Source organism: Dysidea avara, chromosome 3, assembly GCF_963678975.1.
Source record: "Dysidea avara chromosome 3, odDysAvar1.4, whole genome shotgun sequence".
Classification (NCBI taxonomy): Eukaryota; Metazoa; Porifera; class Demospongiae; order Dictyoceratida; family Dysideidae; genus Dysidea; species Dysidea avara.
Genome location: NC_089274.1, coordinates 24,379,178 through 24,405,407, shown reverse-complemented (window position 1 = coordinate 24,405,407; position 26,230 = coordinate 24,379,178). Strand labels below are relative to the sequence as shown.

Sequence of the window (26,230 nt, the reverse complement as noted above, 5' to 3'; positions counted from 1 at the left end):
ATCTCAGTAGAACAAGATTTTAAAACTAAATGTGCACACCCTAGGAAGCAAACACACTGTATGTTATATGTGGTGCAATCAAAAACCTGTATTTACTGCTTTCTGGCTGATAATACTTTGCTGGATAAGATCAAAATACTCTAATAGAGCAGTCACCTAACTTACGAATTATACTAAGACACACTTCAATAAAACTATCAGCATACAATCATAAGTTTGATTTTGGAAGCATAATTTGCAAATAAAGGTGGGGGGTGATTTACTGTCCAAAGCATACAACAAACACACACACACTATAGTGCTGTTTGCCATTTGATTAACTGCAACATGGCTTGAAGCACTCACATTAGATAAGCACTACTGTCACTATTGTGGATATCACTTACTGATCACTGATCTTAAAATCACTGCAGTTGTTATTCTTAACCACAGTCTGTGTTACAAAATAACAAGTTTACAAATTGGAATAAACCAGCAAATCTACTTACTTTCTGATTATTGATTAAATGAAAATACCCATGCTCACATGCCTATAAAGAGCAAAATAGCATACAATTATCTATAAGTTCATAATACAACCACCATAGTGTAATAAGTTATGTACCATGAAGCCATCTAACTTCAAAGGCAAATTTCAGGGTACATATCTTGGCTGGTCATAAGTTAAACCATGGCTGGCTATGGTACACGTTAGTCTTGATGTGGGAGCACTACTGCTAATTTCTTTATATAAAAACTCAAGCCAAAAATCAATTGTGGGAATTTATTATTGGTCACATGATGAAAACCATGCGTCTGAGTTTGCATCCTACAGCACTCAGATGAAAGCGATTTGTCATTGTTGAAAAACGTTGGTTTATGGTTAGGGCTGAGCAATAGTATCGATAGTGTGATATATCGCGATAGTAAATCACTATCGTTATCGTGATAGTAGGATATCACTATCGTGATAGTTATGATAAGCTCAGATCTGCATTAAAATGGTATTAACAACCCTTCTATACTGTTTTACAGTAGGTGTTACCAGCTTTCTTACAAAGGAGTGGCCTGTAAAAGCTTTACCAAAAGTCCATATTCATCGGCCTCCCACGTAGTTAATTAACAAATGTCCTGTGCATGCAAAATAACTTTCTATATGATTACAAATCATAGCTATACAACTGAGACTTTGTTAAGAGCGAAGTGTTTCATAAACTATCGGGATAGTATTCACTATCACGATATTTAGTGAGTAACTATCGTGATAGTAAAATTTTTACTATCGCTCAGCACTATTTATGGTGAGAACTAGTGCTATAGCATATTCACAAACGGTTCACTGTATTTTTGAATACAGACATGCCCACTTTTCGAGTAACACAACACTCTACAACAAAGTTTACCTCTATAGATGTTTATTAAATGTTGTAAACAGTCTGTAAAACCATAAACAATGCAAAATACTTGTAAAATTGCTTCAGTAATTGAACTTTTCTGTGATAGGACTTGTGCATTCATGTTAACAAACGCACTTACAACGTTAGTTAGTTACTGCTGACCCATAATCGAATTTCACAAGTTGGTCTATATATTAAATTCAGTGGTTGGTCTCGTATTGGTTTGGGTGATTAATTGCCCGCGGGCTCTTAGCTTGCAATTGGCATGGTACATATTAGTTGTACCACGTGCCCTTGTGATTTGCCTGATATGTACACACTCACGTTCTCAGGCCCTCGAGCTTGGGTGTACATATCAGGCAAATCACTTGGGCCCATATTACATAACTACCGGTAAGGTTTAAGAAAAATACGTATGCTCACATTAGTTTGGCAAGCAAGAATATGCAATCAAGTATATACATTTAGGCCATGCTCTATAATAAGGTAGCAATAGAAGTTGCTGAGATGACCTCTTCAGGTAGGGAGTTCCATGACCCAGTTAGCAATAAACGTTTTGGGTAGATGCCAAAATCTGTCCTTATAGGGACTCTTGATTAATAGATGTCAGATTTTGTAAGTTTCGATAAGATCTCACTACAATAATAATAGGATATCTTAGTCTGTCCTCATATGGGAGTGTAGCAATACTCCTCATAAGTTTAGTAACTCTGTGTTAGACTTTCTTTAATAAGTTAATACCTTTAACTAAAAAGGGCTTTAGAGTTGAACACAATACCCCCCATGTGTGGTGAAATGTAAGATTTATAAACTATGTAATAGAAAAGATTTTTGTTTAAGTGTTTAAACAATCTACTCTGTGTTGCCTTAGCTGATGGCTTATGGTGCTATAATGGAAAATTCATTTGAGGCATCACCCAGACACTACGATCTCTAGCTGATGTTACATGTGATATATTAACTGGTTAACAGTAAGTATGTACAACAATAAATATGGCTAGTTGGTCCATACAATACATGCATATTATATCAACATACCATTTGGTGGTCAGCACAAGCTTCAACACATGACTGGCCTGGCTTGCCATGTTTGATGTTGAGCAGTGAGGGGTGTGGCCACATCACAGGCTGAGTGTCATTAACACCAAACACTTCAACATTACACAACACCAGATAGTGTGGAGCTACAGTGAAGGAGACAGCAACATTAACCTCTGAAAAATTGAAACTCACAAATGGGGAATATATTATGCTAGAAAGTCTGGTTCTGTACATAATAAAAAAATTTTAGACAAAAAAGTTGGCAAGAAAAAAAAACAAAAATTTCCATGCAGGGTTCAAACCTGGACACTGGTGTGAAAGGCCAGTGTGGTACCAGCTGTACTATCACTGCTAACCCAGCTTCTATCTCATAAATGTAATCCAATAAGTAGCTTGTATATGGTAAGAAGACTGGATGAAGAAGAAACCTGACACTAACCCTAATGTTAACCTTAAGAAGTTTGTCTATTAAGCATAATGATGTCCTTACTACAACGAGTGAGTGCCACATGAATAGCCTGTATAAGTCAGCATCTGGAACCAGACGAATAGCACTACGTTTATGCTATTTGTAGGGTAGTAAAGACAACACAAGCAACCACACAAAGTACAACAAACTTTCATATTGTGCGTTGATGCGGATGTATCGTGCTTTACTATGTATTCCATCCCACACGTAGAACAATCTGCAATTAACAAAAAGCTCACACAAGTAGCTAGCCATCACCAATACTAACCTATCAGTGGTAAACACTTTACTATCAACAGTTCTGAAGTAAAACAAACAACAATAAACAACAATAGTTGGTAAGCTATATACAGTTACATACTTTCTGATTGAGTTCAGTAGTAAGACTTCAAATGGTGCAATAAAAGCATTCCAGCTGTTTTCTATAGTCCACTCAAACTGCATATACAAAAGACACAGACCAACAAATTATACGTATTGCAGTATATATATGTATATAAATAGAAAGTGGTATCCTAAAATGCTACAATGCACTTTTAGTGACTGCAATATTGATAGAACAAACTTTTACTGAAGCTAAAACATACAGTGTGCCAGCCTATGTCACTTGTGACAAGTGTTTCTATTTGCCTGGAATATACTAAATGAGGTACCATGGTCACACCTGATTGCTGTAAATGTTCGCAGCAGTGTCTTTTAATATGTTAATATATGTGTAACTATTGCACATGTAATGTGCACAACAGTACAGCTACTAATAGAAATAAAACACACACACACACACACACACACACACACACACAACACACACACAGTCACACTACACACACTACACACACAACATACAGAGTGGGTTATTCTGATCTTGTTGATAGCTACTTCAACTCCAAGGTCCAGCTCCCACCATGAACTAACAGAAGGTGCTGACCAAAAACAAGAACTACTAGTGGGGACTCCATCAACTACTTCCTGAGCATTGTGAACATCAAAACGGGAGCTGGCATTTGCTACTAAAGAAACGATAAATGTGGTGTCACTCAATTTTAGTTTAAATGATACGAGTATAAATACAAGACAAGCACTAGTAAAACTATGCATGAGCTTTACATAAACCATATTCCTCAATTCTATTAAAATGCCAATCTAAAAGTATTTTACACAAACAATATAAACTCTTTGTGCTATATATATTCTAGCCCCACCAATTTCATTTCTTAGTACTACGTGGATTGTCAATACCTTCACTCATGCACTGTGTGGCACCTGGAAGGCTATTACAGCGTTTTCCACTTTTATTAGACAGCTACACATTTATTATTGCTCACTCAATACTTCCAACCACCATCTGTGCATGTACGTTGCAACATTCCTGAAAAATACTTTGTAAAATTGTGCCAGAATGCACTGAATGGTTGAAAAGGTACAAAACAGTTGCCATGTTTGTGGTGAAGATCTGGTGCATTCAGCCATGAGCTCTGATAAGCTATAGTGTATGTTCATTATCAAATAAGTACTACAAGCTCTTACTGTGCATAAAAGGACAATATATATATTATTCAGATGAAAGTCTATGTTTGGTGAATTCTTGAGGGGACAACTTTGTGCCTAACCAATTTTTAGACTTTACAATCTTCTGTAAAGTCATACTATGTATGGCATCCATACATATACAGGTTGTGAGAGAGCATCTCTTCTAAACTTGTCGTGGAGGAGGAACTGTAGAACCTTTACATACACCTATTATGTAACACTATTAGTATGTCGCACGTATGTCTGTTCACGTGATAAGATTCAGGTTCGATAGTGGCTTTAACACGAGGTGCTTGGCTTCACGACCAGTCTTGAATCCTCCCCTATTCCGCCAATCATTAGTGGAACCTCGGCGTACTACAATTCTACTAACACATTTTTGGTGCTGTGACAGGTACGTTGGCTATATTGTCATACCCCGCCACATTTATGGTGCTGTGACAGGTACGTCGGCTATATTGTCATACCCCGCCACATTTATGGTGCTGTGGTAACCAATGGCGGAATTAAAGAGACTGATTTCGTCTAGACGAGGATTCCGAGCGCATCTTACGAAGTTGCTACAGAGTTTGACTGAGATTCTAACTAATGCGTCACAACCGCTCACTGAGGATAACATCGCCAGTTTGAAGGACCTCCACGAACAACTCCAGCGAAAACAAGACTTGATTTCAGGGCTAGACGCCAAGATACTGGAAGCCACCACAAACGATGAGGAGATAGAAGCAGAGGTACTACAGACTGAAGAAGTAAACTCCTCCATATCCTTAGCTAAGGTGAAAATCACTGAACGCCTTAGGTCAGTATCCACAACTACAGAAGGGCACACATCCCCTGACCATACATCACCTCCTCCTGCTGCGGTACCACAAGTAACTCGATTACCCAAATTAGAGCTACCACAGTTTGCTGGTAACCCCCTTCATTAGCACTCCTTCTGGGACTGCTTCGAGGTGGCAATCCACAACAACACTTCCTTGACCGGGGTGCAGAAACTTAGTTATCTTCGTGCACAGCTCCATGGAGATGCTGCCCGTGTCATCGCTGGCTTCCAGTTGACAAACGATAGCTACACTGATTCAGTTACCTTGTTGAAGGAACGGTTTGGTCAGACCTACACACAAGTTTACGCCCACATGCAAGCTTTGATTGACACTCCTGCCCCAAGCAACACAATCTCCAGCTTGCGAGAATTCTATGATTCTACTGAGGCACACATCCGTAGCCTGGCAACACTTGGGAAACCAAAGGACTCGTATGGCACTTTACTCATACCTATTCTCTTGGGAAAACTGCCCTCCCAAACCAAGAAGAATTTAATCAGATCACATGGCAGGAAGGAGTGGTCCATTACAGAATTACAAGTAGCTATTCTCAACAAACTGTACATTCTTGAGATGGGATCAGCAGAACCACGCAGTTCCCCACCCCCACCTACTGCTTCATTTCTTGCAGGTAGTCAGGTACTAAGAAGTCCACCACAACTACTAAAGGCAAACCGCGGTGCCCATTCTGTGCAGGGTCACACATTCCTTCACTTTGTGAGTCATTCAAGGATCCAAAGCAACGCTGTGATATAGTACGACAGAACAAACTTTGTTTTAATTGTCTAGGACACCATAAGGTGTCTCAGTGTAACTCTAGACATCGCTGCCGCAACTGCCAGCGTAAACATCATACCAGCCTATGTACTTCTAGGCAAGACAACCCTGCAGACCAATCTGGCCACTCTACAAGTACCGCACAACAGAACACCACCCTACCTAGTCAGTCTGCCGTTGCTACCATTACACACTCAACGGACACTGCCTCCCTGTCAATGACCATCCCATCACCACAAAACAGTGTATGCCTTCTGAAAACAGCTGTGGCAACTGTCACAAATGGAAGCAACCTGACCAAGGCTAACCTGCTGTTTGATGAAGGTTCTCAGCGGTCATTCATTACTCAAGAGCTAGCTAAGACCCTTGCTCTACAACCATTCCGTAAGGAAGACATCACAGTTTCGTCATTCGGCGCACAGTGTCAAGTGAATTGTGAGGTGAATGCTGCTGTTATCAGTTTGCTTACCATGTCTGGCCAAGCCATACCACTCACTGTACTTGTAGTACCTCGTATTGCAACACCTATACAGAACACAGTGACCTCCAGTGTTACTTGACTTCCACACCTCCAGAATCTCCCTCTGGCCCACCCACTTACCACTGACAAGGAATTTGACATCTCTATTTTAGTAGGGGCTGACCACTACTGGGACATTGTCGGAGACCGTGTTATAAGAGGTGATGGACCAACTGCAGTTGAATCAAAGCTGGGTTACCTGCTATCTGGACCGGCTCCATTAACAACCGGACAATTTTTCACCAGTATCAACAGCGTCATGATGTTGACCACCCCCCTCAAGTGAGTTCAACTAGGAGCGGTTTTGGGATCTAGAATCTGTGGGAGTAATCCCCACTGATGACAGCCTAGGAGACAATGTGCTGAACCACTATTTAACTTCGTGTGTTCAACGAGATCAGGGCGGAGCATATGTTGCCAGATTCCCCTGGAAACCAGACCACCCTGCACTTCCAACCAATGTAACTGTAGCCAAGTAGAGAACCCGCCAGCTAGTCAAGCGTCTATCCAAAAATCCTGATCTGCTGACGACGTATCACTAAATCATAAGTGAGCAGGAGACTAGGGGCTTCATTGAACATGTGGACAACCACTCCACATCACACTCGGGAGTACACTACATCCCACACCATGCTGTAGAAAAGGATTCTACAACAACGCCGATACGAATTGTCTTTGACTGCAGTTGCCGTGAATCTGCCAACAGCCCCTGTCTTAATGATTGTCTGATAATAGGTTCAACACGTGATAATGATTTATGTGCAATTCTGATTCGTTTTAGATCACATTGTTTTGGAATATCTACTGATATTGAGAAGGCCTTCCTTCACATACGGCTACATCCTGATGATAGGAACTATACCCGCTTTTTTTGGTTATCTGATCCAACAGATCCCTCAAGTCAACTTTGTGTGTACCGTTTCAAGGTAGTGCCCTTTGGAGCCACCAGCTCGCCATTCATGCTCAATGCAGTGCTTCAGTATCACCTCAGACAATACAGCACACCTGTATCACTTGATATGTGCTCCAACCTTTACGTCGACAACATCATTACTGGCTGTGAGGTGGAGCAAGATGTGGTTAATAATTACCGAGAAGCAAGAGCCATCATGTGTGATGCCAGACTGAATCTCCGCAGCTGGTCCTCCAATAGTGTTGCACTGACCACAATAGCCACCAAGGATAACACTGCCGAGAAAGCCGTACCAGTTAATATCTTGGGACTTCGTTGGATCCCTGGGTCAGACAAGCTCCACCTGACTGCTAAACCATCCATTCTAACTAATGACCACCTTGTGACCAAGCAGGAAGTTTTACAAGATCTCTCTAAAGTATTCGACCCCTTGGGAATTGTGGCACCAGTAGTAATTTGTGCCAAGATGCTGATGCAGACACTGTGGCAACTTAAGGTCACATGGGATGAGCCACTACAAGAGAACATCCAAGCCCAATGGAAGGACATTGCTGGTGATCTTAAGACTGCAACAGCTTTCTCAGTAAGTAGATATTACTTTATTGCACGCATGACATGTCCAGTTGTGCACTGTTTTGTTGATGCAAGCAAACATGCATATGGTGCAGTAGTATTCCTCACCCAGGGCAATGAAGTGTCATTTGTAGCAGCAAAGACCCGTGTGGCATCCTTGAAGACACTCACCATCCCACGCTTAGAGCTCATGGCAGCTCTGGTTGGCACTCGTCTGACACACTTTGTGATTGAGGCAATTCCTGTCTCTAATTCATTAGTTTTTATGTGGTCCGATAGTCAGATTGTGCTCCACTGGATCAAGAGCCAGAAGCCTCTTCTGGTGTTCATACGGAACCGTACCACAGAAATTAATTCCTTATTACCAAGTGCCAATTGGAATTACTGCCCTACTGCCGATGACCCGGCTGATCTTCTCTCAAGGGTGACCACTACCAAACTGCTTATGTCATCACACCTATGGCAACATGGCCCCGAGTGGCTCACAACACCAGACTATTGGCCATCTCTTCAACCACCACCTTTGCCACCAATGGTTTTGGCAGCAGCAGTGGCAACAGAGTTTGTGCCCATGAAGTAGGCACCACCAGATCTTGGGCTACACTGTGCCATCTCTATTGATTGCCATAGTTCTCTTACCAAGTTACTGTCAGTCACTGCGTATGTCTACCGTTTTATAGATAATCTCAGAACACAACCGCAGCAGAGGTTGAGTGGACCAGTCAATGCAGAGGAACTTCAACGGGTGAGCCTCAGGTGGATTAAGGATGCACAACAGTCCATCTACAGGAAGGAGATCAACAACCTCCAGATGACAACAAAGCAGCCTAAAACAGCTAGACTGTCACTTGTTCGACAACTACGGCTGTTCCTAGACTCAGATGGACTGCTACGCTGTGGTGGACACATCCACAATGCTCCCGTTAGTGAGACTGCCAAGTTTCCTTTCCTGTTACCCCCGAAACATCCATTGTCAAGGCTGATCATCCTAGACATACACATCAAGCTATGTCACTCAGGCACCAATGCAACCCTAACTGGTTTACGTCAATCCTTCTGGATTCCTGCTGCACGCCAGTATGTCAAGTCCATCCTACATCACTGTGTCACATGCCACAAGGTGAATGGAAGACCATATGCTGCGCCTGACCCTCCTCCTTTGCCTCAACTGAGAACATAGGACGTCTACCCATTCACATTTACAGGAGTGGATTTCACTGGGGCCCTGTATGTACAACAAGGCAAGGAGGAGGTCAAGGTATATCTGTGTCTCTTCACTTGTGCCACTACACGTGCCGTCCACGTGGAGATAGTCCAGAGCTGATACGTTCTTGATGGCTTTTCGTAAGTTTGCAGGAAGAAGATCACTACCAACAATCATGATGTCAGACAATGGTTCGACCTGCCTATCAGCGGCATCAGAGCTATGTTCCCTAATGGAGTCACCAACAGTCAAGGAGGAACTTGGTAGAAGAAGTGTTTCATGGCGATTCATACCGAAGAGGGCCCCCTGGTTTGAGGGGTTCTGGGAATGATTGATTGGCCTATCCAAGTCTGCAATAAAGAAGGTTCTAGGAAGGAGGCATGTCTTACTGCTAACCTTAGAGACTATCACTGTAGAAGTAGAGGCTACACTCAATGACAGGCCACTCACGTTCGTCTCTTCTGAATTAGGTGATCCAGAACCCTTGACACCTGCTCACCTTCTACACGGCCGCAGAATCACTTGCCTACCACATCAGTTGGTGGAGATGGATGAACTTATAGACCCAAGCTACAGAGAGACTAGTCAACTTCAGAAGAAAGCCAAGGTCCAGGCAGCCATACTAAGAGATTTTTGCAAGAGGTGGTGTCATGAGTACTTAACAGCATTAAGGGAGTACCACAGGGCATCTGGGAACAACAAACAGAGTATAAGAGAAGGTGATGTAGTCGTTGTTCATGATGACACCCCTCGAGCAACTTGGAGAATGGCTGTAGTGACGGATTTGATTGCTGGAAGAGATGGGCTGATACGAGCTGCTGTAATACGCACTGCTAATGGGAACACGACCAGACCAATAACTAAGCTGTACCCATTAGAACTCAATGCAACAGAAGAGAAGGAACTAGGGGTGGAGAAGAGTCTTACTGCTACTACCAATTCAGATAACATTACTCCTGATCCAGACAACTCTGGGAGTGAGCACAGTCGCCCACAGCAAGCTTCTGCAAGGAAGGCCACAGATCAAGTGAAGGAATGGGTCAGACTTCTTTCTTACCCCCCCCGGAGGATGTCGTGGAGGAGGAACTGTAGAACCTTTACATACACCTATTATGTAACACTATTAGTATGTTGCACGTATGTCTGTTCACGTGATAAGAATCAGGTTCGATTGTGGCATTAACACGAGGTGCTTGGCTTCACGACCAGTCTTGAATCCTCCCCTATTCCGCCAATCATTAGTGGAACCTCGGCGTACTACAATTCTACCAACACATTTTTGGTGCTGTGACAGGTACGTCGGCTATATTGTCATACCCCGCCACAAAACTGCAAAAATTTCATCTTTAATATATGCACTGCACACATAATGTTGTGTAGTACACGTTGCTAACCTTTCTTGTTGACAGCAAGGTTCACACCATCACAGAAATCTTGATGAAGCACATAGAGGCTAACACGTTCCAGCATACCCTTCAATGTGAACTCATAGGGCAGGTGGGATGACATGTGTTTGTTTGGAAGAACTTTTTGGATCACCTCTCTTACAGCTGTCTTGTTTTTAGGATCAACTGTATACACCTAACAATAATAAAAAAATATTGCAAGTCTTTTCATACACTTTATTATACCACACACAGTACACACTCTACACTATGCACACACACACACACGCACGCATGCACGCATGCACACACAAAAACACACCACAGATACACACACAAAAAGCAAAGCCTTCAACTGCCATGCTAGTATGGTCACGCCTACCCAGTGAACCAGCACTGGGATACCTGTGCACTACTCAGGTGCTAGGAGTCAGCACAGGCAAATCCTCCTGGGACAGAACTAGTAACCTGCAGGAGGCTGTGCCATGTCCCACAGGTGAAAGTGTGGGCATCCAAAGTCACACCTGAACCTTCACCCACTGTGTGAGACATGGACAGTTGGCATTTGCTTCGTTAGTTAACACAAGATACCCATTGATGTTACAGCTGGGTAGGCTGCTTCACAAGTTGACACCAGGCCACCAGGTCCCCATTTAAACAGCTGGGTAGAATGGAGCACAATGTGAGAAAGTTTCTTGCTCAAGGAAACAACAACACCAATTTGGCATAACTGAATCTTTTGATTACCAGGCTGATTGATGCTCTAGCCACCTGGCTACACACAGACATAGACACAGACACACTACACACACATACATACACTACACACACACATACATAAGGTTCCTTCACAAAATTCTCAAGGTAAGGGCTCTGTGAAGTTAAATCACGTCCAGTAGGTTTGTTATGAAAGAATGCCTACAGTACACAGAGTTCATACAAGACACTCAAATACATACTACACGACCTCACATTATTCACTCTATTGATGGGTGCAGGGAAATGAGGTTGAATGTACACACATCCATTGGCTAATGCTTCCAGTGGACCAGGACCTATGATACACCCATACATTTTAGTGATGTGCAATATATCGATTATATCAGTTATCGTGATATAGTACTTTTTATATCGTAATTGTGATTAAAAAAATTAACATCGTTATATTGTGATATATGATGGTGTAGCAATTTCATCAGAAAAATTTAATGATGTTTAAGACAGTATTAATCTAGTGTAACAGACTTACTTGCAGAGGAAAGTGCAAGTTAGGGACTATTTTGCATGCTTTATACTCAAATACTAGCAATTCATTACCATGACTTCATGCAATTTGTATATCATGATAATTTATCGCATCGTGGTAAAAGAAGAGAGTAATAATTGTGATAGGCAATATACAAATTTGCCATATCGCACAACATTAATACATATCTAGAAAGAATTATGTATGTTGTATGCAAAACTGTATTGTAGAAGTGACACCGCTTGGTTGTGCTCAAGTTTTTCTGCACTTGTTTCTCTTGATCAGTTGTTTCACCGGCGTAAATCTTTCAAGAGTATAAGGTTGGGTTAGGTTGGTCAGCATATATGAACAAAAAGGAGTCTAAAACAACAAAATACAAGAAAGGGGGCATGATGCAAAAAGCACCAGCTTGTTTGCAGCCATAGTTTTGAGAAGACATTTGCAAGTGCACAGTAGTGGAAAAAATATGATAGTGATAATGTTTGTTTACAAAAAAAAACTTTAAAAGGGTATATAGGTCATGCAGTTGGGCCCATAAAATAATTTATTAAGTTGATGTGGCCTAAATATTTCTAGTATTTTGAGGTGTACATGGAACATTTTTGCTAAGTCAATTACCATTTCATAACTTCCCATCAGCCTTTCTCTTAAATTTGCAGTCTAGCATTAATATGTTTATGTGATAAATTTCAGCTACGCTTAACTTGCCATTTTAACTTTTACAAATGCTGCTATATGTAGATAATAGCTATTATTTTCTGTTAACAATTATAAGGAATTTTTCCATTTTGCAGGTTTGATAGTAAATGGTACAAATACAGACTATATAAGTCTTTTGTCAGAGAATTTTGGAATTTGGTGGCTATTGTAGCATTTTATATTTGAAGTGAGTTCAAGATGGTCAATAAGACCTCCTTTTTCTACTTAAAATCGTCCATTTTCTTTTCTTTATCAAATGTTTAATGTGTTGAATCTTGTCACCAGTGGCATCAAGTTCACCTGCTACATTTTCATCAGTCATTGGTGGCATAAATTTTAGGAACTGAATTACAAGATTAAAGTTTAATCTTTTCCTTGTCTGAGCAGAAACTCAATGCTATGAAGTATGACCTTAGTGCCAAGCCTTCATGTGTTGGGTCCTATGGTGTAATGGTTAGCACTTCAGACTTTGAATCTGGAAATCTGAGTTCAAATCTCGGTAGGACCTTTTAAATTTTTTTCTTTTTTAGTTTTTTCTTCTACATTTCAAAACAACATTAAAACCTGCCTTGTATAAAGAGATGGTCTTCCTATGCATTACATTTATTATTAGCAAATGCAGGCTATGTGCACATTAACATGCGCATAATAATGAACACAACTGAAAATGAAATATAATGGCCACTTCATTTTTTAGCAATTAGTTGGGGGACGCGATCAAATGCAAAATTCATTTTATGATATGTTTTGCGCCATTATTATTTTTTTGATGCACCAGTTCACCAGTCATATTTATGTAATAATGAAAGTAAACAAACTAGTATAAGGAAAAAGTTCGATTAGGGATCCCAGAAATAAAATGTAATGCAACAAGGGAAGTCTAATGGACATTTAATTCCTAATTCAGTCTTTTTACAAAAGAAGAACAGAATAAGAAGCACCTCTGCAAGTAATCCAGTTACCACGGAAAATATGGACAATTCTGCTATAAATGTAATAGTTGGCATATGCAGGAGCCATAATGTACTACTGTGAATTGACATCTTGGTGCTGTAAGCAAAAAGAAAAGGAGGACAAAGGTAGCTCCATGATGTGTGGATTATATATGTACTGCGTGCGGTATGCCAAAAGGTATTTTCAGACTGAAGCATCATCTAACAGTGAAAAAAAAGCAAGCCTGTAGCTTTAGTTATTTGAGTTATGCTGGTCTGAAGGCATTAGACAGTCAGTTCGTAGAAAATTTCACTGAATAAATAATTTTGTGGCATTTCGAGTTACACTAAAGACACTTTTCGACTTGATTAGGTGTTGTAGTGCCAGAAGCTTATAAGCGCCGAAGGCACAAGGAAAATGATACTAACCTCAAGTCCAAATATTTGTGCCTTGCGGCACTCATGAGCTCCTGATTATAGGTAACCAATACTGACAAGGCACCATGAAGGTATTGAGAGGTCAGTTAAAAAAGTGCAAACCTCCACGCCCCCTAATAATATACAGTACTTCTGTACTGTATGATGCACTGCTTGTTAAGAAATCTCAACAGACAACATTGCTGGTGGGTGCTGTTGGCTTCTATACACATAAAAATAGATCTCCACATATGTGAGCAATAGCACACAAACTATTAGTTTTAACTGCTTTAGTGGATTTCTTGTAGATTTAATAGTCAACCACTGAATCAATGGAGCTACACTTCTAGCCATATACATGTAGATAGAGTAGCAACCAATACATACAAGCAGGGCTAACAATACAGATGTCATTCATCATCATCTCGATGAAGTGGTAGTTAAATACTATACGTACCTTCATAAGGAAAACCCACACCGATGAATAGCTTTGATGCTTGCAGCAAACTAACAAAAATGAAATGGATATGTACATACATGTACATACATACATATATGTATATGCATATATAATATCACTTTGATTCAGACTATCCTTACAGAGTCTGTATGCAATTAAATTTAACTGTAACAATTGGAATTAATAAAGGCACTTTATGAGGGGCACAAATTGCCTTCCAAAGAAGAAAAAGAGCTAAGACTCTTGATATAAGTCAAAATGAGATATTACTGTATGTTGGAATTAAATTGCTATCTAAAATGTGTTTGCCACACTGAATTACATGATTATAATTGCTAATCAGTGTAAATCCTATTTCAACACTTGCACTATTAATCTTGTGTACCACTGCCACGCATCATATTAGCATAAGTCGCCAATTATTGGCAGGTACCAATTATTGGCACTTGTAAACTATAGAGGCTACAGGGTATAAGGAGGCTACCAAGTTCCACAATGGGCTGTTTATCCTCTAAAACATTCTTAGAATCGTCTTCATTTGTTGATTATTGTTGTTAAATCGCTATACAAGCTATGCTGGGTAAGCATGGAATTGCATAAAATAATTTCATATTGGAAACCAGTATGCTTTTAGGTCTAACCTAAATATCTCTTAAACGGCTGGCCTCACCTTCGTAAAACTTTTGTGAAATGGAGTTGCACCTCCCATAAAAAATAAAAATTTCACAAAGAACCAACAAAGTTTCATGGAGTTACACACAAAATAGCACATTGTGCCGATAATTGGTCAATCATGAAAGTACAGTTGCCAATAATACGTATCCCATGCCAATAATTGGCACATGATAGACATTGCAATTTTCCTTATAACAAGATGTTCACTAATGTGAGATAATTAAAATTTGGTGCACTAAGGGACGAAGGACTGCTCTGTTAAATGGTTCAAATTGGAAGTTCGTACACCATTGAATTAAGGAATTACAACTGCATGATGAAATGGTGCCAATAATTGGCAACTTATGTTACATAATACGAAAGGAAAAATTAGGAATTCAAATTTGAGTAGGGATCATAGAAATAAAAAAAAGTTGTGAAACAAAGGATATAAAGCTCATGCTGTAATTGCTGACATTAAGAATTTTAGATACATATCTGAAACTGGTGTGAATTAATCCTACAGAATTGGAACTTTATCCCCATAAACTGCTGAATCTTCCCAAGTTGTACCCTGGCTCTCCTTGCATACTAGTACACAGTGTTGATTGGATCAATGAAAGGTAAATGCAGCTAATAACATATCTGAATAGCCTAAAAATTCATACTTCTGAGTAAGCATAATTTTTAGAACAGTGGGATGGACTAAAACATGTCAATAATTATTGACTAATTGCTTCTCCATAGTTCTGATCACCATGACAACACCTTCGCACCATCCTCATCTCACTATTCACTACTGGGATAACTGCTACTCCATATTGTGACCAAAAGATAGAAGAAGAGAAATGATCAATATCTCTGTGGTTTACCACCTCCTAGCAAATGTTGTGTTTTCAAGGAGCATCATTTTGACCAATCCCCAAGTGGTGTATACAAAATGAATAACTGGTGTAGTGGGGTACTGTCAGTAGTTAATATGTATTGTGATACTACAACAGCAAATGGAGGATGGACAGTGATACAGAAGAAGAAAAATGGATCTAAGAATTTCAGCCAACCATGGGCAGACTATGAGAAAGGGTTTGGCAACCTGAATGGAGAATTCTGGTACAAACTCAAGGCCATGAACTGTCTTGGCCAATGGGATTTCAGAGTTGATTTTGAATTTCAGAACAAGACCAGATCCTACCTTTACTACAATGTGTAGGAAGTGCTAGTGAAGAATACCCACTGACTATTAGTGAGTTTACCGGCATCACTCCTACTGATCCATTCTCTACTGGAGGACATAATGGCCAAAAGTTTAGCACATACGATAATGACAATGATAAATGGAGCAACAATTGTGCTCAAGATGCTCATGTACTGTATGTAGTACAAATAATGGAGGATGGTGGTACAGTAGTTGTTGGAAAGTTGATTTAACTTGAAATTTAATACTTGCACCACTGGATCTATAGCCCTTGCTGATGCTTGGTACAACCCTAGATGGATAGAAATGAAAATACGTCCTCTCAACTGTACACCTTAGTGACACTCTACTAACTTGTAGTCCACTATTGATAACATCACTAGTAGCATTAGTGTGCCTACAGGAATTTTTATCTACTGCTATGCTGTAATACGTAGCTCTATAATATTGTTTTTGAATATTACACAACCAGAAGTATGATATATGTGTATGGGAATATCACAGCAATTGTCCGGAGTATCAAGAAATTGCTTTAAAGCTCTATGATCCAATTGATATATACATTGTTGTGGCAATTAATGCTTAATATCCTCTATTACACAACTATAAGTAGAGTAGAAAAGGCATGTAGATAACAATTGGTTAAAATTTACAATAAATGATCAGTCTTAAAGCTAGTTTCTGATTGAACTGATTCAATGCTGTGCATGATACAATATCATCACTTACAGAGTTCTGAAAAAGGTATAGTTAAATTGAACCTTATTCTTGTCATTGGTTGTCGGAATTTTGTTTGGTGGCCTTGAGTGTGGAAGTCAGATGAAACTGGTTTGAGATGGATGCTGGCAGGTATATCAATGAAATTTTAGTAATGAGTTGGTTTCGGGGATATGATAGTGGTTTCCAATATAATTTTGGTATCATTTCTGTGACACTTGAAAAGGAAGAGTACTTATTAAAAATAAGTTGGCAGCACATCTCTGAACTTATTCAATTAGTGCTCTGCATGTGGTACCCAAAAAACACAAGCTTGCTTTTTACTTCAGCTGTTGGAGGCATGCTGCAAAAATTAGCTGGATCCCATTTAATTCTTTAGCAGCATATGAGGCTTTTTTTATAAAGGCACTTCAGATCATACTGAAGGCTCTTTTAGTCTTGACTATACCCTAACCATTGCTATGAAGGTATTGTGAGGCAGGTTTTTTTTTTTGTTTACAGAGAACTGTACATACAGTGATTGTAGGGATGAGCAATACCTCCAAAAAGAAGTATCGCTAAATTTTTTTGCACTTTATTCCGATAAGTACTAATATTGCAATATTTAAATATGTGTCTTTGATTACTCATAGCTAGTACATGTAAACAATCAACTTCTTAAGAACGCTGATTTACTATTATGATTAAAGTACCTGGTAAAGGCAGAGCCTGTATACCAGGAGGCCTTATAAAGGCCTAAGATGTTTATATTAACTGCACTAAGTATGTTTGAAAAGTAGGAGAAAGAAGAAAAAATCCATGACTGGACCTGGGCAGCCTTGAACCTGCAGCCATCCGATTAATGCTCAAACGCTTACAGGAGTCTGCCAGGCGGTCAGGATATTTTCTTCTACTATTTTCAAGTATTTGTATCCATAGAAACCCTAGAAAGTGGCTTATTATCTCTAAGTACCCCAAGTGGAACCAAATGGACATCGTTTTATTATGATTAAAGTACCTGGTAAAGGCAGAGCCTGTATACCAGAAGGCCTTATAAAGGCCTAAGACATTTATATTAACTGCACTAAGTATGTTTGAAAAGTAGGAGAAAGAAGAAAAAATCCATGACTGGACCTGGACCTACAGTAACCTACTGGTAACAGTTAGCATTCTTTGCTTGCTTGTGTGTGCCTATGATGTTGTTTATACAAGAGTTTGTATCGTACTTATCTAGCATTATCTTGTTATTTTGGTAATCATTTTCGGATATTGATATCAGTAAAACATATTAAATTTCTCAATATTATTGCCCATCTCTACTGTACTGTAGTGTTTACAGCTTAATTGCATTTCGCATCTTCTCTATTTTTGACCGTTAGAGTATTTCAAGACCACATTATGGCAAACCAGTTTTGATTACCAGCACACACATATGATAATTAATATAATATTTTCACACTCGATAGCTACATTATGCAGGTGTGCACCTATATACCGTATAGCAATAAATATTGGTGAAACCAATAACTGGTAATTTACTATAAAACTGCAGTTGGGGAGGTTTTAATTTGGCAAAATGCTGAAAGATTGGTAGTGCACTGTTGTACGTGAGGTTGTATGTGGTGTAAGCTGACAGAAGGATGAAACGTGCATGCTGTACAACCCTTTTTGTACTGAAATGTTTGTCATGTGGATTCAGTCACTGCATGCATCAGTAGGCTGGGTCACTTTCATGATTGGAGATGAAATGTAAAGGCAGCAGACATTCGTCGAAACCCCATCGTGGCACAAAATGGTGGTTGTAAGATACGTCATTTAGCCTCTAGCCTTTCAACTGCAGATAGGCAAACCAAAAGTCCAGTTTTGTAAGAACTTTCTAAAATGGAATATCGTCAGTTTTAATGCCAGATTGATGTTAGATACACTGAGACTTTTCATAAAGGTATGTTTCATTGTGTAAATATTTTTTATAATGCTTTTTAGTGGCAATGACACTACTTTACTGTATGATATAAAGTATTGTATACAATTCTTACTGTGCTAGATCTGGTTGTGATAGTAGTCCTGTGTAACAGTCATGTGGTATGGGGGTAAGGATAACAGAGGTGGTAACACAGACTAAACATGATGGTTACACACTCACCATGATTGACAATGTAGCTGGGTATCTTACTAACATCATCAGAGAAGGTTGAATGTATCTCCATGTGCTCAGCAATGATGTCCAGGAATTTCTCCCTTCCATTAATGTAACTAGCTAATGAAGAAACGGTTACTCTAATGAACACACTAACACAAAAGCAGGGCCGCCCACAGGGGGGGGCAACTGGGGCATTTTGCCCCGGGCCCCAGCCTGAAAGGGGCCCCAGGAGGCCCCATGAAGGGCCCCCTGAATAACCTGTTTAAAAGATCGATATACTCTAATAGAGCAGTCAGATATAAATACTCTAATAGAGCAGTCACAGTATTCTTCAGAGGAGCAGTGTGGCAAGCTTATAGATAAGGAGATATGGTTGGTGATGGGTAGTTATTGTCATTGCCAGCAGGTTGTGACCTTTTTTTTTTTTTTTTTTTTTTTTTGGTCTTCACCTTACAACTTGGGTCAAGGGCCCCACTTTAACTCTTTGCCCTGGGCCCCTTAATTTCTCTGGGCGGCCCTGCACAAAAGACTATCCTAATAAACATACTAATACAGAATGCCAATACTACTGACAGCCAAAACAAAACTGAAAAGATGCATGTAGTGTATATACTGTGTGTATGTGTGTAGTGTACATATGTGTAGTGTGTATGCATGTAGTGTACATATGTGTAGTGTGTATGCATGTAGTGTACATATGTGTAGTGTGTATGCATGTAGTGTAGTGTGTATGCATGTAGTGTAGTGTGTATGCATGTAGTGTAGTGTGTATGCATGTAGCGTAGTGTGTATGCATGTAGCGTAGTGTGTATGCATGTAGCGTAGTGTGTATGCATGTAGTGTAGTGTGTATGCATGTAGTGTAGTGTGTATGCATGTAGTGTAGTGTGTATGCATGTAGTGTAGTGTATGTGCACACATGTGCGTGCATACATATGTGTGTGTAGGGAGGGGGAGAGTAAAAACACTGGCAAATCAACTACAATTTTACCAAAATAAATGTGACTTGAATTTAATTATAGCTGAATGGAGTTCCATGGACCTCCTTTAGTACCCCTAGATCCACCACTGTAGTAGTCCTCACAGCCATAAGATGACATATAGGACAGTTTCCCACTGCCACTGATAGCCCTCCCTTATGCTATGGTGATATCTCTACACTACAGTAACCAGTATTCTTCAGATATTGCAATGTACACTCAATTATGCATATATGTATTGGTGATACTTTCTCTCTTCATACAGACCACTTATGTACAACAGAGAACATATACAGTATACAGGTCCCAAATGACACACTGTTTGGGGTGATTATGCATGCTTCAGAAACCTAGGAATAATTTGCTTTGTGGTGAAATAGTCCATATTCCCTTGTGACTGTGGTCAGGCAGGCAAGCAGGCAGTGAGCAAGTTTTGGCGATTTTAAAAAAAATTCTATAATTGGCCACCTGTAAGTAAGTGTTTTGTTTTTGTTACATTCAATGCTGTATTATATATTATATGAACTAGTACTATTCCGTAAAGGTGATTTTTGTCGTGTAAGATGTCGTCTATAGGATGATTTTCAAAGGCAGAATTTTTGCAAAATTTTTGGGGCGGTCCCTACTTAAACGGTACTACCATACCATTCGATAATGTATTTCAACCAGTAATAAACACAGTACGTATGATGTAATGTTTGTGCTATGACTTTGAATTCTTAGTAAACTGTAGCAATACAAATCTTAAAGTTTAAGAAGTTTGCAGAAAGCAAACCATACTTTAACAGAGCAGTCATACTGTACTCTAATAGAATATTCATGAAAATCCAAACTACTAATACATGCAATGGAGAAGCTGAAATAAAAGCAATGCTTAGTGAGTCGTACCATGTCTGGAGAAATCAATATAAAACAATGGAAGCTGGCCAATGGCTACCTTTGGGGTTCCGACGAGTGTAGGCCCTCTGCGTCTCGTCTTTCTTTCACCTTCAATCAGGCTGCTTGTCTTCTTCTTCTTCATCCAACGAAACCATATTGAGGCGTTAATTTTCCGTATCAACACTTTCTTTCAGCAGGATATTTAGACACCACAGAATTATTTCAGAGCTGGATTTCAGAAGCGCTTCAGTCCCGGTGCTACTATAAGAGGTATACTAGCTAGATATCTGCAACTTCGCAATTGGGATCCCGTTCGTGATAGGTTCGCGACCACATCAAAAAGGTTGACTAATAGCGATAGAGTACGGAGACCACACCTCTTAGCAATCTAGCTATTTATTTAACAATAAACAAGATGACCTCACCCCTTATTGGTCTAACTAGCTGCACACCCCTTGGCTGACTTGAGATACTCTAATACAACAGTCATGTACGATATTCTAATAGAACAGTCACAAGTTACACTGTAACTAGCTGTGCTACTAAACAAACTAAAAAGATTGTTACTTTAAAAATGAAGTACGGATCTATGCAATGCCAAAGTAGGGACTTTCCCACTGAGCTACGCTGTAATACCATCATTCATCTCTTGTTTCACTACTTTTTATTGCACAGATCCCTACTTCAATTTTTAAAATACTAGTAGTATTCAGTTACTTTTGTTCTAAACCTATGCACATATACATGCACAAAATACTGTGTGGTAATTGTATTTGCTCAGCCTGCATGTTGCTGATGCTTCAAATTAATAAAAGCTCTTGTCAAGTTATGGACATGGGTGGTACCTTAGATAGTTTGTTGTAATTTAGTCATGCATGTAATACAACAACTTGTGGTTATGGTACATTAGTTTGTCAAATGAACCATGCACAGTCATATTAGTACAATTCCTACAAACTATGACTCATAGTACCACACTTGGTTGGTATTACCTCCTTGTCAGTGTGAGTAAAGCTGTCTTGTTCATTCTACTACACAATGCAAAAGATTGTTGCCACCATTTGGATTATTGGGTTTGTTACAGTGAACAGCCAACTGACATCAAGTACAAGGTAAGGTCTACAAGATAGCAGATAAAACCTTGATGAGAATATTATTCAATTTAATACAGTCCTTCAAAAGACTTCAATGTCACTGAGGTGGTCCATCATAATGTTGTTAAGGTATGCAATCAGTTATTTAGCAAGTACGCTGTACTTAATATCATCTGCACACAGAAAAGCTCTCCACCAAGCTTACGGTGTACTAGCTCTAGTGAAAGAGCAATAAAAGCTGATCTTAGTTCAGATGACTTAATTTGGATATGTAAAACAGATGAATGGATTCCCTACAGGTAAGCTAAAATAGCTTAACATGTAATAGCATTGCAACTTTACAGGATTGAGCCATCATTGGGAACAGTCAAATCACTTAGTGCTGATTCATGTAAACACATCAGAGAAATCTTGGCAACTGATTGTACTAATCGACCCAATAGTGGAGTATATTGGGTACAAGACATGCAGGTATGCAACACTTTCACACCTCAGATCAAAGGAATTCTTTATGCTACAAATGTGATGTATAGTACACTTAGCAGTGCAACATCCAGATGTCACACTACAAAGTGCGCTGACAACTGTGGCATGGAAATGCAGGTTTTTCTGCAGTTGTAATCCTGTGATGTAGCTAGCTATAGTACGAAAAAACAGAATGATATTTGGGCTTTCTTACCCAAAAATATCATCCAAAACCAGCCACACTTTTCTCTCACAACAGCTTGGCAGTATTTGTTAGGCATAGTCAAGGCCATAAACGTCCACAAACTGTACCAACTTTTGCTGGGCTGATAGCTATACACTCACATCAAACACTTATAAAGTTCCATTAACTATTACAGACTTATAAATTAGTCTTTGTAGTGAATTCTGCTACATGGCAATTGCTCAAAACGTGTAACCAACTACAAACCATTCAGCTTTCTATTTGGTATGGATATAAATACTGTTTTTCCCAACTATAAACTAGCCAAGGGGATGGCACTGATTTTTAATAACTGAATGTTTTGACTGCAAACAAATGAAGCTTCGAACATTCTTTAGCTTTTAAGTAACAAATCAAAAGACTGAATTGTTTTTTAGTTGATGTTCTAGGCACAGAAAACATTACAACAGTCCACATAACAAACCGATGCAAGAGTGGGGAATAATATCAAGGATTTGAAAACCTTATGTATGGATAAATCCAGCAGGTAAGTACATGAAACAGAGCTTACCAATAGAAAAACAAATGATAAAATAGTCGTTCAGGCATACGAATATTAAGGAATCAAATGAATAATAATGTTCGGATTATTTGTCCCAAACAGGTACTGTGATATTCCAAGTCATATTAATCACTGACTACAGGATACATACACATCAGCTTCACCAATTAAAGAACACATGTACTTATTTACTACAGAAATGTAGTACTTGGATGTGGTCTCACGCTAGAGCAAAGCAATACTCTCCATGCATTTGAATAAAATTAACTCCTTGTGCAACAATATTATTAGTCTGTTGACCACACTGTTGTACCATACTTATTGTTCATGTTACAAACACCACAACACTTTAACTTGCATTTATTATTAGGTGTACTGTGACATGACAACTGATGGTGGAGGATGGACACTTGTATGGCAACACTCATACATGGAAACATCACCTCTCTCCACTAACATGTACTACTTCTCAGATTACTACAAGGCCTGTGCTACCTATGCTAGTGGATGGTGTAATATACCCAATAAGAAACGTTTCAATCCAACAGAACAAATGATTGTAGCTTATCATCAGGGAAACGTTGTCTGGGCATATAAAGGAGTGTTCAACTATAATATAGACCATGACTGGACTGGTGGAGTGTTGGTGAACTTTCACAGGATTGTTGACCAGTGTACTAGTAGTGGAAGTCCAAATGTTCAACCAGCACCATCTGCTCATAGAGGGGATCATGCTCTGTTGGGTATTGCATTTGATAAACGAAGTCCATACAACTACTATGACAATTGTGATACAATTTATGGAAGTTTTAATTCTCCAGGTGAATGTCGTTGGTTTGATTGCTACACAAGAGCAACTGGAAAACAAAGCAAGCAGCAGACAGTGGCAATTTATGTCCGCTAAAACAAACTTACTGACAACATTTCTTGGGTGAATTTGTGTGTAGGAAAATGCATCATAGTAGCACAGTTTAAACATTTCAAGAGCTTGAATTAATTTTGTGCGATGTTATTAGACATTATTAAAAGGTTCCACTCTAGGGCTTCGTATAGTATAGTTATACAACATGCAGCTAAATAAAACTACGACATTAATTGGTGAACCTTACTCAAACAACAAGAAAATAGTTTCATGTACGAGAAAAGTACAATGAGTACAACCAAGAGTTAATAATATAGAGAGGTACAACACATATTACTACATGCAGAGCCAATCAAACACTGGATTAATTCTTTATCAAACAAAAGCACTTACATACAAACTAAAAAAATATCCCATGGACAGAACCGTGTAAACATACGTGTTGTTAACAAGTAATAGTGGTTGGGGTATAGTACAAACTGTTAGGGAGAGAACGCCATTGAGGTTACTGACTTTGTGACAGCTCATGTGGATGGTACTATGTAAATACTGCTGGTAATAATAAACTGATTTCTGTATATGTGATCTTTCACTTTATTGTTACATGTAGCTAGGTAAAGTAATTTTCTTTAAGTATCCAGTTTCAGTTTGTTAGGTTAGGTAATCCAAAGGCTGCAGCACATGTTGCTGTCAGGCCTTCAGTGCTGGCCACTCTGAAAAGTAACATTACAAAATTCCTTATTAGCACACTATACGTAGACGCATACTTGAGTACGTCATGTTACCGGCATCACTGAAACAAAGCTATGGAAACAAAGTTGAATGGCACAACAGAAGAATAGTAGCACAGGCATAACAGGGTAGCCTTTCTGTATTCACAAGTGATGTGAAATTACTTAATTCGACCATTGTAAAGTCATCCTTTGACTTGATGGCCGCCTATCAAAGCCAGCATGGCTGCCTTCAGAATATGATGAAATGGTGGTTCATTCTGCACATTCTTGTTGCGCGCAAGAATCATGTAACCAATGATATACATAGTAACACTGGATGCCATGTTTGAATTTCGCCTGTTGTATTGGTAGTGTATGGAGTTACATGCTCCCTTGTCCATAGGACCTGGTATTATGGACACCCAAAACTGTCCTGATTTCCATTTGTTAACCCACAATTTGAATTATTTGATACCTTGACTGAGTGTCCAGATTATGCAGGTGTCCTGATTAACAGGTTCCACTGTATCATATAGTATGACAGTACTGTACAATGAAGGTTTGAGCTTTCTGGACAAAAATATCATCCCAAAACCAACTTCACAATACCTTTATGACATGGCAGTATTGGTGAGGTATATAAACAAGCCCAAAAATGTCCACAGAGTGGCCAAGAACACTTCTGAAAAAAGAAACTGTTTTGGAATTTTTTTTTATTTAACGGAATTCTCTACTGCCTGCCTGCCTGCCTGCCTGCCTGCCTGCCTGCCTGCCTGCCTGCCTGCCTGCCTGCCTGCCTGCCTGCCTGCCTGCCTGCCTGCCTGCCTGCCTGCCTGCCTGCCTGCCTGCCTGCCTGCCTGCCTGCCTGCCTGCCTGCCTGCCTGCCTGCCTGCCTGCCTGCCTGCCTGCCTGCCTGCCTGCCTGCCTGCCTGCCTGCCTGCCTGCCTGCCTGCCTGCCTGCCTGCCTGCCTGCCTGCCTGCCTGCCTGCCTGCCTGCCTGCCTGCCTGCCTGCCTGCCTGCCTGCCTGCCTGCCTGCCTGCCTGCCTGCCTGCCTGCCTGCCTGCCTGCCTGCCTGCCTGCCTGCCTGCCTGCCTGCCTGCCTGCCTGCCTGCCTGCCTGCCTGCCTGCCTGCCTGCCTGCCTGCCTGCCTGCCTGCCTGCCTGCCTGCCTGCCTGAAGACAAGCATAACTCAACAACTGCTAAGGTTACAGGCCTGATTTTTTCACTGGTAGACGTCACACTTTAGCCCAACTGGTGCCTTTTGGCATACCGTAGTACGTACAATGCATGCTTCATGGACTTACAGTGTCTTCCTTTGTGTCCTATTTATCCTTCATTTGCTAGCAGTGCAAGGTATCGATTCGCAGTAGCACCACAAAATGGCTTCCCTACGTTTGTTATGGGAATCGTCCAAGTTTTCCATTGTGACTCGGTGATTGC

General features: G+C 39.9%; 2 protein-coding genes and 1 non-coding gene across 5 annotated transcripts in view; 2 read left to right on the top strand and 1 right to left on the bottom strand.

Annotated features, from left to right (window-relative positions):
- The window catches only part of LOC136250395 (alpha-1,6-mannosylglycoprotein 6-beta-N-acetylglucosaminyltransferase B-like), a 37,642-nt gene that overhangs the window by 1,279 nt on the left and 10,133 nt on the right, over positions 1 to 26,230 (bottom strand). The window contains exons 10-22 of one of the 3 annotated variants that reach the window (XM_066042597.1): positions 19,055 to 19,168; positions 18,948 to 18,975; positions 14,364 to 14,413; positions 11,585 to 11,667; positions 11,450 to 11,530; positions 10,622 to 10,808; positions 3,733 to 3,896; positions 3,248 to 3,324; positions 3,155 to 3,187; positions 3,036 to 3,103; positions 2,415 to 2,560; positions 489 to 530; positions 387 to 433 (exon numbers count right to left, since the gene is read on the bottom strand). In XM_066042597.1, coding sequence (XP_065898669.1) covers positions 387 to 433; positions 489 to 530; positions 2,415 to 2,560; positions 3,036 to 3,103; positions 3,155 to 3,187; positions 3,248 to 3,324; positions 3,733 to 3,896; positions 10,622 to 10,808; positions 11,450 to 11,530; positions 11,585 to 11,667; positions 14,364 to 14,413; positions 18,948 to 18,975; positions 19,055 to 19,168 — 1,120 coding nt within the window. Of the gene's footprint in view, positions 1 to 386; positions 434 to 488; positions 531 to 2,414; positions 2,561 to 2,719; positions 2,858 to 2,907; positions 3,104 to 3,154; positions 3,188 to 3,247; positions 3,325 to 3,732; positions 3,897 to 10,621; positions 10,809 to 11,449; positions 11,531 to 11,584; positions 11,668 to 14,363; positions 14,414 to 18,947; positions 18,976 to 19,054; positions 19,169 to 26,230 lie in introns of those variants that run through there. The other 2 variants (XM_066042598.1, XR_010698518.1) reach the window with 2 other exon arrangements.
- Trnaq-uug (transfer RNA glutamine (anticodon UUG)) lies at positions 12,994 to 13,065 on the top strand. The gene has a single exon. It is a non-coding gene; the product is annotated as a tRNA-Gln (tRNA).
- LOC136250404 (uncharacterized) lies at positions 21,887 to 24,237 on the top strand. The gene is made up of 5 exons (XM_066042611.1): positions 21,887 to 22,021; positions 22,081 to 22,132; positions 22,187 to 22,302; positions 22,348 to 22,474; positions 23,585 to 24,237. The coding sequence occupies exons 1-5, from the start codon at positions 21,948 to 21,950 to the stop codon at positions 24,116 to 24,118; spliced, it is 903 nt and encodes a 300-aa protein (XP_065898683.1). The 5' UTR covers positions 21,887 to 21,947; the 3' UTR covers positions 24,119 to 24,237.

Excerpts from the sequence above, each read along its gene's own strand:
- LOC136250404 (XM_066042611.1), top strand. The coding sequence starts at position 21,948 with ATGCAAAAGATTGTTGCCACCATTTGGATTATTGGGTTTGTTACAGTG. Across the intron at positions 22,303-22,347 it reads GATGAATGGATTCCCTACAG|GATTGAGCCATCATTGGGAA; the intron begins GTAAGCTAAAAT and ends GCAACTTTACAG. Across the intron at positions 22,475-23,584 it reads ATTGGGTACAAGACATGCAG|GTGTACTGTGACATGACAAC; the intron begins GTATGCAACACT and ends ATTTATTATTAG.